The sequence below is a fragment of the Lotus japonicus genome, chromosome 1 (genome assembly GCF_012489685.1).
Source record: "Lotus japonicus ecotype B-129 chromosome 1, LjGifu_v1.2".
NCBI lineage: Eukaryota > Viridiplantae > Streptophyta > Magnoliopsida > Fabales > Fabaceae > Lotus > Lotus japonicus.
Genome location: NC_080041.1, coordinates 53,902,354 through 53,921,526, shown reverse-complemented (window position 1 = coordinate 53,921,526; position 19,173 = coordinate 53,902,354). Strand labels below are relative to the sequence as shown.

Here is a 19,173-nt window from a genome sequence, read left to right as displayed (position 1 = left end):
TCAGTACAACATGAGCGATTCAGATCCTAAACTCACAGAGGGTTGATATGCGCTGTGTGGTTTCTACAACATTCAAAATGATGGCATTTTCTCTCTTGGATATGTCAGTGAGTGTCTTTTTCATTTCAAAGTTTATGAATATGACAAGGAGGAATATGACAATGAGGAGGTTCTGTATCCTGAATTGCATCCTGCTGTGAACATTCCTCGGTTGGATGTTCAATATAATTGCGTTTGGACTCACACAATTTCTCTGTCTCAAGCTACTCGCTATAAGCTGGTATGTTTATTGCTAGATGCATATCTATTTGTATGAGTTTTTTTATATATAAAATAGCTTAAACCATTTTTCGTAGTACAATAACTTGATGATGTTTTTTTTCCTTCCTTCCATGTGGCATGTTCCTAACTGGGTTGCTCAATACCTTATACAAGCACGTCTTGATAGTTGGATTTGTTAGATCAAGGTTTGATCAGTGGTTGCATCTCTATGTTTTGATGATTACAATTAAGGTTTGTGATGATGAACAATTGTGGTACCCTAACGTTTGTTTTGTCTAGTTGTGACAAACAGGTTCTGAATCTGACTCAAGCCTATTCGTTCAGAAGAAGAAGAACCAAGGGTTACTAAAAAGAGAGCTCATTAACCTACCATGTTCGTTCTGAACAGTGGCAAATACTTCAGAAGCTCTGAAGATGGAAGCTCTCAAGAAGATCTGAAGAACTCAAGTCAGAAGTTCTGAAGACCAGATGTTCCAGTGGAACGGTCCAGAAGCAGAAGACTCAAGTTCTGAAGACTTGCAAGAAGTTGGTTCTGAAGACCCAGGCTATTCTAGCTCTGACGATCAGAAGTTCTGAGGAACTTGTTCAGAAGCAGAAGTTGCATGGTCAGAAGACTCCAAGCTTCAATCTGACGATGATCAGAAGCTTCATCAAACGTTCATCTGAAGCTCCTTCATCACAAGTCAACTGGTGAAAGGACAGGTCGCTATCACAGTACAACGTCGTACAAGTCTCAGTCTGTCCGTCACCTACCTTGTACAGCCTAGCAGTCTGATATTACAGAATTGCCACTCCAACGGATAAAACCCTAGCAACGGCTACATCACAAGTCTTGGAGTATATAAAGGCTGAAGAAAGAAGAAAGAGGTTAAGAAACTTTGCTGAAAATATTCAACACAAACGAACCATTCTCTTAGCATTATTTCTTCACTGTTCTTAAACATCTGAGTTTACTATTCGCTTGTTAGAAGCACTCATTGTAAACCCGAAACCTTTTACATCATATTGTAAAGTTCATCAAGAGACCAAGGTTTGTCAGATCTTGAGAGGACTGAATCAAGGCTGATTTAGTATTTAGCTAGTCTTAAGAGGATCGGTAGATCAGCTTCTTAAGAGGATACTAGTGAGAAAATCAGTGTATTGTTAGTCACTTAGCAGGTTGCAAAGTGCAGTTGTAACACTCATTGATTTTAGTGAATTGCCTTCATCAGAAGAAGGAAGAAATCACCTTCACAGGTGGACTGGATTAGCTTGAGCTTTTATCTCAAGTGAACCAGGATAAAATACTCGTGTGCTTTACCTTCTATTATTCAGCACTTAGTTTTTATCCTTGAGTTTTGAAAAAGCCAAAAAGTATACCCGAGATACAAAAACTCTATTCAAACCCCCCCTTTCTAGTGTTTTTCGCACCTTCAGGATTTTCATCGGCTGTTCAGGAGTGGAGGTTGAGTGTCGTGTCATTATTCCTCCCAATCATAAAAAAGTGATCGTAGGCAGCGGATGGAGAAAATTCTGCAAGGTTAATAATGGTGTGCCATTTGAGGAGTTTACCTTCAGGTTTACAAGTTCAGATCCAAGGATTGTTCATGTCAATTAAGCGAGCTCTTTAGGATATTAAGTTAGTGAAAGGTTTATGGATTCAAAATAAATGTCTTCTTATAGAAGTTTCAGTTTTATTTGTCGTTTGCAATTTACTCATTGGTTTGTTATATTAGCAGGAAATTATTTGCCTGTTACAGAGAGGAAACTCTTTATTTTTCAGTTATTACATGCGACCCCATTTGTTTGTTAGCTTAGGAAATTATGTGAATGTTACAATGGATCGTTTTCTATCTCTGACTCTTTAACCAAATCAGGATTAACATGGTATATTAAATGCCACAATAAATTTTGAAATGAAAATTGTTATATAATTTGCTCATAATAGAATCAGGTGGGATTAAATGACTAAATGTTCATATGTTTTAAAGGGTCAATACAAACAGACATTTAATTAAACTGAATTAAAATGTTTTTAGGCTAAAAAGCATTTTTTGCCCCTGATGTTTCAAGTTTGTGCAAATTCTACTCCTACTCTATTTTTGTCGACGTTTCTACCCCTCATGTTTTCAAACAGTGCACCGTCCACCCCTCCGTCAGTCAGGCTTTCTCAGGATAGGTTCCTGAGTAGATTGGAGAGATGAAGAGGAGTATATGAAATTGATGATGATCAAGAAAATGATATAAATTAAATTTGCTTGATGTATATATCAATTATGTATGTAACTGAACTGGTTAAATGCATGTTTTGCTACTTACAGGTCTTGAGTTTGAATCTCCCATGCCATCTTTTTCCAATTTCATTTGTAATTTCCACGTGGCAGGTCAAAAAAATATATTAAAAAAGCCAAATCAGCTCATTCCGTTAGTTTTTTAACGTCTGACTGACGGAGAGGTAGACAGTGCACTTTTTGAAAACATGAGGGGTAGAAACATCGACAAAAATAAAGTAGGGGCAGAATTTGCACAAACGTAAAACATTAGGGGCCAAAAGTGCTTTTTAGCCATGTTTTTATTACACATTATGAGCCAACAATAAATTGAATTGAATTAAAATGATTTTAATACACATTAATACTAAGTCAAACATTCATATAATTATACCTTCCTCAACCAACATTATGTAACATGACTATTAGCAAGTTTCCATATTTAATGCTATTGATTTCGGCCATTCAATTATATGATACGAAAATGCTATCAATTGACAAAGTCTTCAAAATAGTCTATGAATTAAACCTAACAATGGGTCGATAAATCAGTGTACGTAATTGAATTAACATTTACACTAATAAAGTCCTCATGCTTTTTTTTGGAAAAGAATTCTTCATGCTATTACAATAGAAATAATTTGAAATTTCGTTGACTTATACCAAGACTTTATTCCAAAATTAAATGCAAAACTTATGGCCATTTATAGTTTACCAATCATTACTCGAAATACAATGCCTAATTACGTGACCCATTTAAATGCAAATATTAACTGCCTTTTTACGTGATCCATTCAAGTCATTAACAATTTGTACGAATTAAACCCACAATTTTCCTTTAATTCAGTGTAGAAATTAACCTAACATTAATAATAATAAAGCCTTCATGCAATTATTAATTGTTTTAATTTGAATTTTCAACAAATGAAATCAATGCAAAATGATGAACGTAATGTATTTAAAATAAATATGAGATTTTATGGCCAAACCAATTCGGTTATGCATAAAATTAGATAATTATTTGAAAATTATATGGGATAAACGAAGTTAAAGGCATAAATTGATAAAGTTCATAAATGAAATTATTTAATGAAATTAAATACAAATTCCGTAACATTTTCGTATTGCATAACCTGAGAAGAATACGTCCAAATCATCTAAATCATTGTCCTAACTCATCCTTATATATAGAGTCTAACAATTCACCTTTCCAAATCATTCCTTACAAATATTCATACCTTGTGCTTTTATCAATTCTGAACCATGTTATCTTTCCTTTCTCAAATTAACCCGTCCAAAGAAAATTGGACCCTTATCGCTCGAGTTATTAGAAGCTGGCATGGGCCAGCAGATGGTAAGTCTGGTTTTCCAGTATCATATAACATGTTGCTAATGGACACCAAGGTTAGTAACCTAACAATGAAATATCAAAATTATTTTTATTTAGTAATTCATATTATACTATTCACATTTGTTCTCCAAATCATGCAGGGTGACAAAATTCATGTTTTTTGACAAAAACATGTGTATCGTGTGGACAAGGTAGTCATTGAAGACAGTGTCTACTCTTTTCATGATTTTGTTGTAAGCCGCAGCTCAGGTGACTTTAGACATTGCAGCAATGAGTACAAGATAACTTTGAAACTGGAAACGAAAGTCATTCCAGTAACCGCGGAAAAGATCCCTCTAAATCTCTTCAAGGTCGCTAACTTTGAAGAGATATTAAACCCATGTTTTGACCAACAAATTTTGGTTGGTGAGTATTCTAAAAAAAATTAAATATAAAATCAAAAGTTATAAACGTGTGAATTATTTTGACAAATAAACGTTATTTTTAGATGTCATTGGCACGCTTAAAGGTAGAGATGATCCGATTGAGTTTCTACGAAATGGAGTGCCTACAAAAAGGATTCAAATTGTTATTACATCTGCATGGTTTGTTATTAATTATAATTTAGACAATATTACATCCTCATAATTTCGGATCCTCAATTTTCCATTTAAACTTTCAGAATTGAAACAAAATGTGTTTTGTTTGGTCTATACGTTGATCAATTGAATGCTTTCCTCCAAGCTGGCAATGTTTCGAATGTTGTAGTTGTGCTCTTACTTGCAAAGCTGATGACATTTCAAGGTCAATTTTCTAAACGTGTAATGTCTTTAGTGAAGGTATGAAAAACGGTAGAAAGGGGGGGGTTTGAATAACGTTTTCAGAACAAAACTTCCACCTTAAAGATTTTGACAAATCTTTCGAGAACTTAAGTGCTAAAGATAAGAGATAGAAAAGCACACAAGGATTTTATCCTGGTTCACTTGATAAATCACTCAAGCTACTCCAGTCCACCCGTTAAGGTGATTTCTTCCTTCTTAGAATGAAGGCAATCCACTAATCAGGTAAGAGTTACAACTGCACTTGAAACCTACAAGTGACTAACAATTACACTGACTTAGCTCACACTAAGATTCACTCTCTTAGTCTTCTCTAGGATCCGATCAACCTTGATCTCCTAAAGGCAAACTATACAACTGTATATGAAGTTCTTGTTTACAAAGAAATTGCTTCTAAAAAGCTTATAGTAAACACAATGAATTTCAGATGAAAGAAAGCTTAGAATATTTTGAATATGTCTTGCGCGTGTGTATTGCTTCTTCTTAGTTTCTTAGCCGCTTCTTTCAATCTTCAGCCTCTATATATACTCCAAGGATTAGGGTTGAGCGTTGCATGGGAAATGCTACCGTTGGAGGGCAGTTCTGGAAAATCCAGCTTCTGCTGTGGCTGAGAACGTTAGGTAGGTCGTCAGGAAGGTACACTTGCTTTTGTACTTGGATAGCGACTTGACCTTTTAACCTAGGAGACTTCTGATCAGAGGAATACTTCATATTGGAACTTGTGAAGCCGGTTGATCAGAGTCAGAGGGAAAGCACAGATCCTCTGACCATTGTATCTTCTGATTCTGAACTCAGAGGGAAGAACATGGCCTTCAGAGTTTCTTGCTTCTGGACATCAGAGTTTCCACTATTCAGCTTCTGGATCTTCAGAGTCTTCTACACCATCAGAACATCTGAACCTTCAGTGTTTCTTGGTTATCAGAACTTCTGGATCTTCAGAGCTTCTAGCGACTGAGTCCACATCAGAGTTTGTATAGCTTCAGAACTTCTGAAGCTTTTCCACTGTTCATACTGAACATGGTGAATGCGAAAGCGTTGCTTGGGTTACCCTTTATACACAGTGCTTCTGATTTGTGTGAGATTGAGTTGAGGTCAGAGCCTGTAAATAGCACACTCAGAAAAACACGTTAGAGTACCACAATTGTTCATATCAAAAGGTTAACTTGTAATCATCAAAACATAGAGTTGTACTACTAGATCAAAACTTGATCTTACATTTAGTACATTTGATATTCTTAAATTTATCTACTAATATTTTATATGCTTCAATTTGAGCTAAACATAAATTCCAGGTGAAATTCAATTACAAAATGCCTACAATTGCAACAAACTAATGTTCAACCCAGATCATCCAGCTGCTGTCACCCTGCGAAAAATGTATGTTTTTATGATTAGTAAGTATTACATCTTAAATGTCATTTTTTAATGATTTTTACTTTCGTAAGTCAGTAATATATTGGTATTTCATTAGTCTATCCGAGCAGAATGAACTGTCGCCTTCTACCTTGAGCAAGATATCAGATCCAGTCTGTCCATCGGTGGAAGACGAATTCTTAAAGCTGTATCCTCGAACAACTATCAGTGGTTTGCTCGCATGTGAATCAGTTAGTCAATTCTCTTTCCAGATCTTTTAAAATTTTTATTTAGAAATGGCTTTGTAATCTAATAATTTAAAAAGGATTTGTATTTTAACTAATATTTTAAAACAAAAGTTGTTTGAAAATTTGTTTTATCAATTAGCTCTTTTTTTTTTTTGATAAACTAGCTCTCTTTTTAAATGTTTCATAAAAATTCGAGTCTAAATTCTGAATGAGTAAAACAACAATTATTATATATTTTTTTTTGAAAGTGCAATTACTATCTAATTTCGAATGTGTAAAAGTTTTGTTTGACATTAAAAATTCGGTTTTATTTAGAATACTTAAATTATCATTGTTGATTATTTTATTCTAAATTCAAATTTTTATTTAATATGTCATTAAATTGTTTGATTATTCCAAATTTGAAGCCTAATATTATGCGTTTTTTATGAAAATCGTAATGAATAAATTAATTAATGCATTCATCTTATTACATCCCAGTAAATTAAATAATTATTATACACATTAATTTTATGCATCAAATTATTTTTTGACAATATAATTTCAAACTTTTTTGTAATACCTAATTTTTTAAATTTTTGTTTAAAAATGGCTTTGTAATCTAATTATATTAATTAATTAATTAATTTCAACATATAGTCTTCATTGTTCTTGGAAGTATTAATGAGATTGTCAACCCGGATGATTGGAGTTACAAAGCTTGCAAGTGCAATAAGTCAGTTGAGGAAGAAAATGGAAAGCTTTGGTACTATGAAAGTTGCAATAAACATGTTGCAAATCTTGCTTCAAGGTAAAAAATATTGCAAAGTTGCAATAAACATGTTGCAATAAACATGTTGCAAATCTTATCTTCATTTTTATAAAAATATAATTCAGTTAATTTTAAATAGATAATGTTCATACATGTTTCCTCAATTTATACATCATAGGTACAAGCTTCGTGTCAGTGTGACCGATGATACTGGTTCCGCAAAATTCATCATTTTTTACCGTGAGGGTTTACCCTTATTCAAAAATCATGCAAAAATTTGGAGGCCAATGTTCTAAAGGTAATGCACGATTCCAAATCTGTGTACGAAAAAGTGTAAAACACAACAATCTATTTGTACTGAGCCTTTCGTATTTTCCTATATATTAATTTTCCCATTTAATTTTTTTAAAGGGTTAATCGTCTACTTGGTCCCTGGTCCCTCCCCGGAAAATTTGCAAATCTGGGTCCTCTCGTGTGCAATAAGTCTGGAGCAGCTCCTCGCCGGAGCCCGGAGCTCCGGTGAGTGATGAATTGGCTAGCTGACTTGGATAAAAACGCTGACGTGGATTTAAAAAAATAAAAAAAACAAAACAAAACTAAATAACACATCAGAATTTTAATTTAATTAATAAAATAAAATAAACAAAAAACGTTCTTAATGATCAACTAAAAAAAACATCAAGCTTGCCACCACAGTAACAGAATCCAGCATCTCCTTCATCTTCTTCCCACTTAAAAAACAACCCAAACCCAAATCTAATTTCAAAACATCTCCATCTTCCTCCTCTTTTAACACTTCACCGATTCAAGGGAGGATTCAAAGCCCTCAATTTCGTTCCTTGCAACACCAATTGGACAAAGGTTTGGAGTGCTTTCTGATGCATCTTCTTCTCTCGAACTGTTTTGTTCTTCCTCTGTTCTGCCGTGAGCTTGGCCTCGCCCCAACACGAGACACCTTCGCAGCCATTTCTTTTCCTCTCACGTAGTTCTGGGTTTGGGGTTTCTAGATTCTGGGTTAGGGTTTTGAATTTGGGGTTTTTGGGTTGAAAGGGGAGATTTGGGTTTCTGGTCAGAGATCTCGCCATGTTACCCTTCGATGGTGAAGTCCTTTGCAAGAATCTGAAGGGCACAAAAAAGGGCAAAAAGAAGTTGATAGATCTCAAAGAGGACTTACATCTGCCATGCAGAGAGGATGAAGAGGGAAGCAAAGAGGAGATGACCCAGAAAGGAAGCGAACCCCATTTGTCTCCCTTTTGCAGAGGTGAAGAGAGAGTGAAGCTCGAGAGACAAGAACAGGGAGACCCAGACAGACAGACTGAGAGCGAGAAAAAATGAGTCGAGGAAAATTGAGGGAGAGAGAGAGAGAGCGAGAGAGACTGTGATTACGCTTGTCAATTAGTCATGGCCGCGGTTACCCTTCGATGGTGCCACCAAAATCTCGCCATGTTTTGTTACAATGGAGTGGGGAGTGGGTGGTTTGGGTTTCGATTGAGGTGAGGTTGGGGTTAAGGGTGGCGGTGGGGAGTGGGTGGGTATGGTGGTGGGGTTGAGGTGGCGTTTTCTGGAGTATGCCTTCTGGGCTCCATTGGGGAGGTGTTTTTTTGCTCTGTCTGTTGCATCTGAATTTGAAAGAAGCCCAGGAAGGTGTTGACAACAGACACAGTAAGAAGATGCAAGAATGGTTGAAGAAGACAGTAGTGGCGGAATTCATGGTGTGTTTGAGAGAGAAAATGGAGATGAGTGTGGCTATGGCTATGGGTGGTTTGATTGGGTGGAGAGAGATAGAGAGAGCAGATGAAGCAAAATCAGAATCGGAAGTGTTGATGCCAGGGGAATGAAAATAGAAGATGAGGGGAAAGAAGAAGAACCCTAATTTTATTGGGAATTTGGGGGAATTAAGGGTTAATTTGTTTTTGTTAAATAAATTAGGTTTAGTTTTGTTCATTGATTTTACTTTTTTAATTTAATTTTATTTTTTATGTGTAATTTATTTTTTTTTTTATTTTTTAAATCCACATCAGCGTGTTTATTCCAGTCAGCTAGCCAATTCATCACTCGCCGGAGCTCCGGGCTCCGGCGAGGACCTGCTCCAGACTTATTGCAAACGAGAGAACTCAGATTTGCAAATTTTCCGGGGAGGGACTAATTTCAGACGGCGAGACAAAGACAAGGACCAAGTAGACGATTAACCCTTTTTTAAATTGCTATTTTATACTCCACATTGATTGATTGTAGAGCGGTGATAAATTAAGTATTCCCCAAGAGATTCGTGACATAATGAATAAGCAATACTTCTTTAAGGTTGAGGCTAAGGAGGACTCTAGAGGTAGGTTTGAGACTACATACACGGTCAAAAAAATTTGCAAGGATTCAGACATTATTATGAAGTTTATTCATGATGTAATTAGTACAGCCATTTCACTCTAAATTCGACTTAAAAGTTTTTAAATATATAAATACACACAACCTCACGTTTTTATTGCGATACTATTTTTAACACGCAGGATGCTAGTGGTTCTGATATTTCAGTTTCAAAAATGAAATCCCTTACTGAGGTATGGATTTTCACTTTGGTGATACAATTTTCTTTTTATCGGTACACTACTAATTCAATCTCAATGTTCATGTTTGATTGCTACAGACCCCAGATAGTGGTACTGCTCTCTATAAGTCAAAAGCGAGCTAATCACTCCAACCTCCCTACCACAAATCACTGCATTCGAGGGCATGTCAAGTGGGATCAAGAGTCAGGTACATTATATTGAATTTAATGAGGGACTTATTAACTGCATTAAAAACATCAACAACTTATCCTTAGCTGCATTTGGAATGCATTCAATAATTAATTTTTAATTATCCCTTTTAAATAATACACAGAAATAATTACCTTTTTAAACTAATTTAATGAATTTAATGAATTCATTCCAATAAATTTGCAAGCATTCAATGTGACCTTAAAAATCATTTAACTATAACGTACTCCCTCCGTTCCTAAATAACTGATACTAATTTGGTTCTTTTTTTTTGTTCCTATTTAACTGATACTTTTACAATTTCAAGAGAGCATTAATGCTACTTTATCAATTGTGTCCTTCATTTATTGTTGGTAGGAAAATTGAAAAGTTAGAATTGATAAGAGAGATAAAGGGTATAATAGGAAGTTAGATAGTAATTTTAGTAAAATAAGAATATTAATTGCTACTTCTTAATATTTGTGCCACAACCTTAAAGTATCAGTTATATAGGAACGGAGGGAGTATCATCCTAAAATTCTATCTTAATGTCCATGTTTCTTTGCTCCAGACCCTAGATAGTGGTACCGTTGTCAATCAGTCAAAGGCTGAGTTAATTTCTCCGACCTCCCTCCCACAAATCACTGGTGATAATGCAGAAAATGTTCAAAAAGAAGATATGCCACCTAAGGAAGGATCAAATTCCCATAAAGGCAGACTTGAGAATGTTGGTAATGCCGTCAACATTACTGATTCACAATCCAACACTAAAGGTGCAAACACACTAAACAATGTTATAGATGTTGACAGCATCACACCTTCAAAATGTGGATCAGAGGATGATTCCGTACAAGAAAATTCTGCAAGTACCAATGCAAAACTTTTGAAGCGGATCAAATTAGAGAAGATGTAGCTGTTTTCCATAAGATTCCTTTGATATCGCAGAAAATAAAGTATCTTTTGTGCTACGACTATCCTTTTATGTCTCTATCCACTAGACAATTTGTTTTCTTTCGTATATTGACCTCGGTGGTCAATTTGCATTACTTCTGACAGTTTTATTTATTTGGTCAATCAATTTTGCAATCAAATGTTACTTGTTTTTCATATTTCTGCTCATATTTAATTTATATATGTTTTTGATAGAATGAACTTCCCTTCCTCTGCCAGGGCTTCTTAAAGCCCTGGTTCTCTTCCGCCGCTAGATTCAACCCAGGGCCCTGTGATTGGCGGCCAGAAATCCACGACTGAAGCAGGCGGAGGTGTGGGCGACGATGACGCTGATGAGGATGAAGAGGACGTTTCCAGCCGGCGAGGAGAAATTCCCGTGAAGAGCTACACGCTGTTCATCGATGGGATCTCTCATTTGGTGGGGTACGCTCAAATCCGGGCCTTGTTCGCGCAAATTGGAAGGTTAGGGAAGGTTTTCGTCCAACAGCATCGTAAGATTGGTCGTCGTTTTCGGTTTGGGTTCTTGCGTTTCTTGGCTCGGGCTCACGCTGATGCGGCGCTGGCCCGACTTAACGGGGTCAAGGTAGGAGGATTCCATTTGTCAATGACGGTGGCGAGGTTCCCTCGGGTGCGTGGGTCGTCTTCACGAGACCCTGGCTCGGGTGCTTTGGGTCGTAGCCAGAAAGGGACAGAGGTGGGGGTGCTGAAGCCAGGTACTCAGAGAACAGGGTCGATGCCCTCCTCCTCTTCTTGGCGCGATGGTAAGTCTTCTGGTTTCCGTGCTGTTTCTGGCGGACGATTTCGTGTTTACAAGTTTGAGGAGGGGCAGCGTGGAGGCTCTGAGGGTCCTAGAGGCTTTCCTGTTCCCTAAGAATACCTTCTCTGCTAGTTTTCTTGAGGATAGCAGTGCTGGGGCTGAGGTCAGAAAAAGTCAGGATGCTGATTTGTTTCCTGAGTTGTGGCACGACAGGTCCAAGCTTGAAGGCCCTGTTTTGCAACTCGGTGCAGATTTGGAGGAGGATGGAGAGGTGGACTGTAGCACGGCCCTGATTCGGGTCTCGGAGCAGACGTTGGTTGTAGGTGAGAACTGTGATTATGGTCTGGGTTGTGACTTGGTTGGTCAGGGGCTTTGTGATGGTTCCGGCGATTCTATTAGGCTGCCTATGCGGCGAGGTCGACCAAAAAAGGCTGCTGGCGGGCTTTGTACCCCGCTGTCACCTCGTCCCCGTGGTCGACCTAGGAAGGCGATTCTTTCGGTTGGTGGGGTGGAGCATGAGGCTAACTCGGTCTCGGGTCGGATCTTTCGGGTCAGGTGGTGCTTTTTGAACCTTCGACTTCTAAGGGTCATTTAGGTGTTATGACAAGGGCAAGGGTGGCTTTGATTTTAGGAAAACAGCTGGGTTTGTCCTATGATTGTTCTGACGAGGTTGCCCTTCAAGGCATTGTTCAGAACATTAGGTCTCGCCGTGAAGGTTTTAGCTGATTGGATTGGATGGGTTCTTTTGTTATTGGGTCCTCTGTCTATAGATTTTTGGTTGGTTTGGGTTGTATTTAGTAGGTTTTGGTTAGGTTTTGATTTGTGGGGGTGATTTTCTTTGGTTTCTGGTTAGCTGTTTATGAGCTATCCTTCTTCCCCCTGTTTTTTTTTGTGTACTTGGCTCACCAAGCCTCTTATTTATCTATATATTTCCTTTTGCTTTCAAAATAAAAATATGTTTTTCTTCGTTTATGTTTTCGTCATAAAAAATTTAATATGGGCACAAGGGCAATTGCCAATTTCTGGCTGCGACATGGAAGATGCTTAAAATTATGATGCTTCTTCCATCTAATCCATAATATATACATTCAGGGGTTTTTCTAGGTCCAATCATCGCCTGCGTGGCACCTTATGATTGGCTAAATTTAATAGAAATCCTACATGGCATTCATTCATTATTTCCTCTTAATGTACACCCTTCTCCTTAACCTACACTCCTCTCACTTTAAAAGCTTATATAAGACTCTTATTCATCTCTCCATTATTTGAATTTCTCCATCATCTTATTTGCACAACTCTCAACCTTTCTTGGTCTCCGGAACTTTCAGCCATCTTCTGCGTGTTGTGATTTTTTGAGTCTTTCTACATGACTTCAATATCTCCTTTTGTGGTTCTTCATGACTATATAAAGGTATGTAATTATTCTCCTCTGAAATCAATTTTTCATGTCTTTGGTATGTTTTACTGTAATCCAATATCATTCCTTCAAAATTCATGTATTATTTACCCTGACATGCGTTTCTCCTCATTCCCTTTCAACAATTATTTTTATAGGATTATGGTGTCATTAGACCGATAGACGCTGAAAATAACAATTTCATAGATATCGATCAAGGGTATTTTTTTATTATTGATCCCGTGTGTAAGACCCTGACCTTAATAAAGTATTGTAGTATTATTTGAGATAAATAATATAAGTGAATTTTGTGAATTATTGTGAATTGCATGATATTGATTTAAATCAATTTGTGGAATTTTAATCATTTAGTTGAATGATTAATTATTTAATTAAATCAGAGTTGTGGGCTTAAGAAAATGAGAGGGAACTCTAATTGGGCCTAGGATTGTTGTGGGCTCGAGGGAGAGGGAAAATTAAGGCTCGAGGCAGGTGTGCAGACGACTCGCACTAACTCCTAAAACAACTATGAAACATTCCTCAAGCAATTCCTGAACTTTCTTCTTCATTAACCTTTCCCAAACAGCAAACTCCTGTCACGCTTACACTGATTCTGCGCGTGAGTCGGAAATTAACTTGTTCTGTAAATCTAGGTCTTACAGAAGTCATCGCTGATCAACATGCTTTTAAAGACGTTCCCCCTGATGCTCCCCAAACGACCGTCTCTCCTGACCATTCATGTCATCAAGCTGAGGCAAGCCCATCTAGGGCCTCCCCCGTTCCCACCACGAGTCATGGCGGTGGAGACCAAACTCTCATCGCCTCGCTTCCGCTTCGCCATTCTTCCCCCGCCGCTAGCCATCCGATTGTTGATGGGCGGACGTGCTTTATTTCAAATCAGCAGCCCTCCCTTGTCGACTTTATGCTAACTGACCCTTTTCTTGGCAGCATGAGAGGAACTGAGAATCCTGACCTTGATGGTGTGGCGCGAGAAGCCATCCCGAGCCTTTTGCGAGCGAGGTGTCTCTTCACCAGGTTGTCGCAGGACTCAGCCACAACCATTGAAGTTGAACAGCTCCGCCAGAGGGCTGAGGGTTACCGCCACACTACACTAAAACTGCATGGCGAGCGTGACAAGTTGCTGACCCAGGTAGCGGCCCAAATGACTAAACTGAACAATTTGGGTATCGAGATGAGCTGTCGCGAGGCGGACTTGTCCGCTTGTGAAGGGAGAACGGAGGAGCTAGAGGGCGAGCGAGACGATTTGCAGCAGGAATTGAAGGCAAAGGCTGAGGCGATTGCCGCGGGCAGAGCGCGTGCCTTGTCAAAGACAAAGAGATCGCTTTCTTTCGTAGTGAGTTGGGGTCGACAAACGAATCTCTCACCGAGGTGAGACCTAAATTAGAAACAAAGGCTAAAGCTGTTGCGGACGCGGAATACCGTGCAGATTCTGAGGTCAGAATTCTCCGGGCAAGGTTGGCGGCCAGGGTTGCTGCTGAGGCGGTGGAAGAGCGTGGATTGACCTCAACGGGACGGGAGCCTTCAAGAAGGTCACCCCCCCACGGATTGGTCGGCTCGGACGATCCCCCGGGCTTCAATGCTGCATATTTTGCGGCCGCTGAAAACGCAAGGGAAGCAGAAGACGTTAATGTAGTGTGAATATTTTGTGTTGATTTTTCTCTTACCTCTTTTTTTTTTTGTAATTAATATCACCCCACGTTATTTAATGAAAATTTGCTGCGATTTCGTTTGTCCATTTATCTCCTCGTTCGCGCCCTTGTGCCCTTCGGGCTTTGCATTTTGTGCTCGTGTAGCGATTTTGAATGTGTGCTAGCGAAACTAGGACTTTAGCTCAACCTTGGACTGAGGCTTTCTTTTTCACATCAATATTTCCTGTAAGAGCAGGTGCGGCCTCGCCGGTTTTATCCCGGCGAGGGCTTACAGTTGGTAGGGACCCAATGGCCATATAGGTTTACCCAGACTTATGCCTAGTTTTTGTTCTCTCCCATATTTCGGGGAGGTCTTGTTTGCCCATATTTTGGGGAGACTTTTGGGACAATCTGCTTATCCTAGGATAACGAGCTTGTCCGCACACATCGCCAACGAGAGGTCAGCGATTCGCGCCGGACTTTCCGGAGCAATCCCCAGACATCGTGTTGGGATTGCCACCTTCAGGGAATTTTTCCCACCGGGCGAACGTGACATGTTAGTTGAGTTGCTATCTGGGTAGCAGCGGTTCGCATCGGACTTTCCCGGAGCGATCCTCAGACATCAAGGTCGTGTTGGGATCGCCACCTTCGGGGAATTTTTCCCACCGAGCGTCCATCGTATTGTAGTCCAGCAAGGAGTATTACTTGAGAATATCCTCTTGTATTTGATTTGTAAAAAGTTTTTACATGGGAGGGATGCCTCATTAAAAAATTCCCGTGGCGGAGAAAAAGAGTGCATCTTTATTTTTGGTCCTAATTTTTGGTTTTGTTGCTGTGTCCTCGTTCCTGCTTCCTTTGCTTCGTCCTCGGCCCTGCTTTCCACACGCTTCCGGTTCCAACCCCTCGGGTCAAAGAATCACCCCCATTGTAAGACCCTGTCGTAGATGATGTCTGCGGAGCTTCCTTGGTCCAAAAGAACCCGCCGCACATTAAAACTGTTAATCCTTATCATTACAACCACGGGATCGTCTTTGTGTGTCTTGATCCCTTCAAAATGCCGACGATATCACAATATCTGGATGCTGGAAACCGAATGGAGTTTCATATTGTTGCACTGATGTCACTGCTCTCATGTGCCTTCGCCTTGCCGACGTTGTGTCTCCGCCCCCGCCGAAGCCACCCGCGATTGTGTTTATTGTCCCAACTGGCGGCTCAAGGTCTTTATTAAAGGTTTCTTCCGCCCCCTTCTTCCTTGTTATCAGTGTTTCCTTTTTATCAGCGGTTGGCGTACGTCGGCGGTCGTCCCGCCTGCTGCCGTTCTCCATTCCACCGATCGCCACGGTGGCTCATCTGCGATCGTCCCGCTCGAATGAGCCTCTCAATCTTGTTCTTCAGGGTAAAGCAATCTCCCGTGTCGTGGCCCGCCGAGCGGTGATACTCGCACCACTTCGTTTTATCGAATGCCTCTCGGGGCGGGTCGGCCTCTTTCTCGCCTTCCTCAACCGCGTGGGTTGCCTTAACCTCACGAAGCAACTCCGTCAAATGTGCATTTAGACTCTTACCTGACTCCTCTCGCCGGCGAGGGTCAGCTTGATGCCACGGTCTGCGGCGCTCAAAATTTTCTCTCTTAGGGTACAATGGCTCTTTCGCAGCCTTCTCTCCTGTCCTCACCTTCCTGTCTCGCCTTTTGCTGCCCTCTCCCCTCTCCTTATTCCGTTTCTCCTCTGGCGAAGCGTCCCCCTATTCGCCGTCTTTCTCCTTTTTCGCGCGCCTTCGCTTGAAAGCATCATCCTCCTCCAGAATGTAGGTGTTTGCTCGCGTCTGGATCTCCGCCATGGACCGAGCCGGCTTGCGGCTATACTTGCTATTCAGCTTCCCCGGCTGCAACCCGTTCTTGAAGGCACGCGCACAGGCGTGCGGCTCTGACTCCTCAATTTTGACTGATGTCGCGCTGAATCATTTAACATACTGCTTCAGAGTCTCGCCCTCGGATTGGCGGACGTTGTAGAGATCCTCAATTGTCACCTGCTTGGTTTTACTGGCAGAAAACTGGACAAGGAACTTTGATGAGAAGTCACGAAAATTAGTGATGGATCCTCGGGGTAGCGTCGTAAACCACGCCATGGCTGTGCCTTTGAACGTAGCTGGAAACATCCTGCACTTCACAGCGTCAGAAGCGGCACTGATCACCATTTTTGTATTGAAATATAGCAGGTGCTCTTTGGGATTAGCTTTCCCGCTGTATGTCTCAAGGACAATATTCTTCATGTTATTTGGTATAGAGGAGTTAACCGATCGGTTTCTTCACGGCGAACTTGGTCGCGTCGCGGCCTGCCTCTCATGCGACGTGAAGGCGAACCGCGCCGCCGCTCCTGATCTTCGTCACGTCTCGACGACGTGTCTCCATCGATCTTTGTTAGTGAACCAAAGGACCTCAAGCGAAAAACTGAAAACCGAAGAAAATCACACAGAAAATTGAACTTCTCTAAACCAAATTGCAATCCACGCAGTTCGGGAATTAAAATCTACCGCTCCCCACAGATGGCGCCAAATGTTCCGTCATGAACATTGAGATGAGGTATAGTACCTAAGGTGTAAGGAACGTGATGTGAGATTTCTAGGGAGAATGAGAGCGTAACTGCTTTGGAGAGAGAATAACTGAATTTCAATCTTGTTATTTCACAAATGAGCTCGGAGTCCCTTACAATTGGTATTCCTCCCCTATTTATAGTTGGGGGAGTTGGGCTTAGCGCCTCTGAATCATCCTAATGGGCCAGTTGGGCTTCCGGGATAAAGGCCCAAGTCCTTGGTCCGCTCATGGCCCTAGGCCAGCGCTCCTGGGCGAGGGACCCTGGGGTCTCGCCCAATCCAGGTCTCCTCGAGATTATGGGTTGTACTGTGTGTCCCCATGTGACTTGGGTTGTACTGTGTGTCCCCTTGTGATTGTGCATCTGCGGATGTTCGAGATTGGCCAAGGTGTTGTGGTGGTTGTGTGATGTGAGGATCGTTAGTTTAACAGAATAACTAGGTGACTAACTGTTATATACAACTATGGTTAAGTCGGTGAAATATGATGTGATGTGATCATTATTTTCTTATGTCTTGCATGAACCTGATCCTTTCTTGTTTGCTTTGTGTTGTTTTGGGGGGAGGGGGGTAGATGGTTCTGACGCAGATGTCAACGTCGACCCATTCTTGGGAGCTGACTCTGTATAATGAAAAGGAAGATCGGGTTTGGATGGCTGACACATCCGGAGTCCGACGTATCTATGTTGGCGATGCGAAGCTCACAGGTCTAGGCGTACACGGAGACGTCGTGGAATCGCAACGTATGGTGGGTGGAGTGATCACAATGCCATACGCACCTCCACGATTCTGTTTTCGAAAAGACGAAGGCTCACGAGTGTCTTCAGCAGAGGTTGACCCTTTAGAGGAAGCAGCAGTCGAGTCACAGCAACCGGTTGTGAAGAACACAGCTCCGACGCAAACTCAAGCTGAGGTTCCGAAGGTCGAGAACCAACCAGGGTTGAGTGGGTGTGTTCCTGAAGTACCGACTTGGTGGGGCGAGGACGAGGCTTGTTGTGTGTGGGGTCCTATTGAGGTTCCGCCACTTGAGTCTCTTCCCGTGAAGCGTCGCAAGCTCAGGGGTTCCTTTGCGGACGTGATCTACATAGTGGATAGTGAAGATGAAGCCTGAGAGCATTTTACATTGGGGGTTTGAGAGTATTCGCATTGAACTTTTGAAATTCAGTTTTGATTAAACCATCTTTAAGGTTTTATCATTTTAATTCGGATGTAATGGTTTCACAACTTTTGTACTCGAATTGATTAAATTCACACATGGGTGTGAGTACTGTTTCTTTTAATTAAATGCAAGTATTATTACAGTTAATGGGCTCATTGTATTTAGGCGTTTCCAATTAAACGCGCGTACGATTTATTAAAAGGTAATGTTTAAGAGTTTTGGTAAAATGAACCTTTGTCATTTTTTACGAAACTTAGTGATTTGGTTACTGTGTGACACTCGAGAAATCGTGGCGTTACACCGTGACTGTTCACAACACAATTGATTTCGTGGTTTATTTTTTCCAGGTATTACCTTCTTAAATCGTTCCATTTTTTTTTTTAAGTTTTGGAACATCTCCCGTTCAACTTCGTACTGGTGTGATAAACGACATCCCTTGCGATGTGCTTTCGTCAAAACCTACTGATGCGCGTATAGGATCTGATTGGTGAAAATTCTGCAAGAGAATGGAAATTAGAGCCGGTGACATAGTTTGATTTAGGTTTGAAAAAATAGCAAATAGAATTTTTGAAGTTAAGGTGGTTTATGAAAATATTTAATCAGTTGTTATTCATTCCAAAATTTAATCAGTTGTTGTTTTGTCTTGGGTCTCTTTTCGTCATTTTGTTTTTCTCAATCTACATGAGAGGATTGTTCTCAAGATTTACTTTATTTATCAATAAAATTCATTTCAACAATAAAGTACAAGATTAGTTGTTATATGCAATTACATAAACAGACTTCATCTAAAATTTATATTCGAATACATATATTTAATTAGTCATTCGTTGTTTTCGTAATTCATTATGGAATTTCTTTTTTCAAATTTATATAAAAAATACTTTAGTCAAA

The 19,173-nt window shown here is 40.1% G+C and overlaps 1 protein-coding gene across 2 annotated transcripts; it reads left to right on the top strand.

Moving 5' to 3' along the window:
• The first annotated feature begins 8,570 nt into the window (after window positions 1–8,570).
• LOC130728042 (uncharacterized) lies at window positions 8,571–10,855 on the top strand. 2 transcript variants are annotated; one of them, XR_009015543.1, is made up of 3 exons: window positions 8,571–9,607; window positions 9,694–9,803; window positions 10,356–10,855. XR_009015543.1 is itself a non-coding variant. In XM_057579373.1 (2 exons), exons 1-2 carry the CDS (start codon window positions 9,780–9,782, stop codon window positions 10,695–10,697), a joined length of 366 nt encoding a protein of 121 aa, XP_057435356.1. In that variant the 5' UTR covers window positions 9,628–9,779; the 3' UTR covers window positions 10,698–10,855. The 2 variants fall into 2 exon arrangements, 1 of the variants encoding a protein (XP_057435356.1); XM_057579373.1 differs by lacking the exon at window positions 8,571–9,607 and having other exon boundaries at window positions 9,628–9,803.
• Window positions 10,856–19,173: the final 8,318 nt, after the last annotated feature.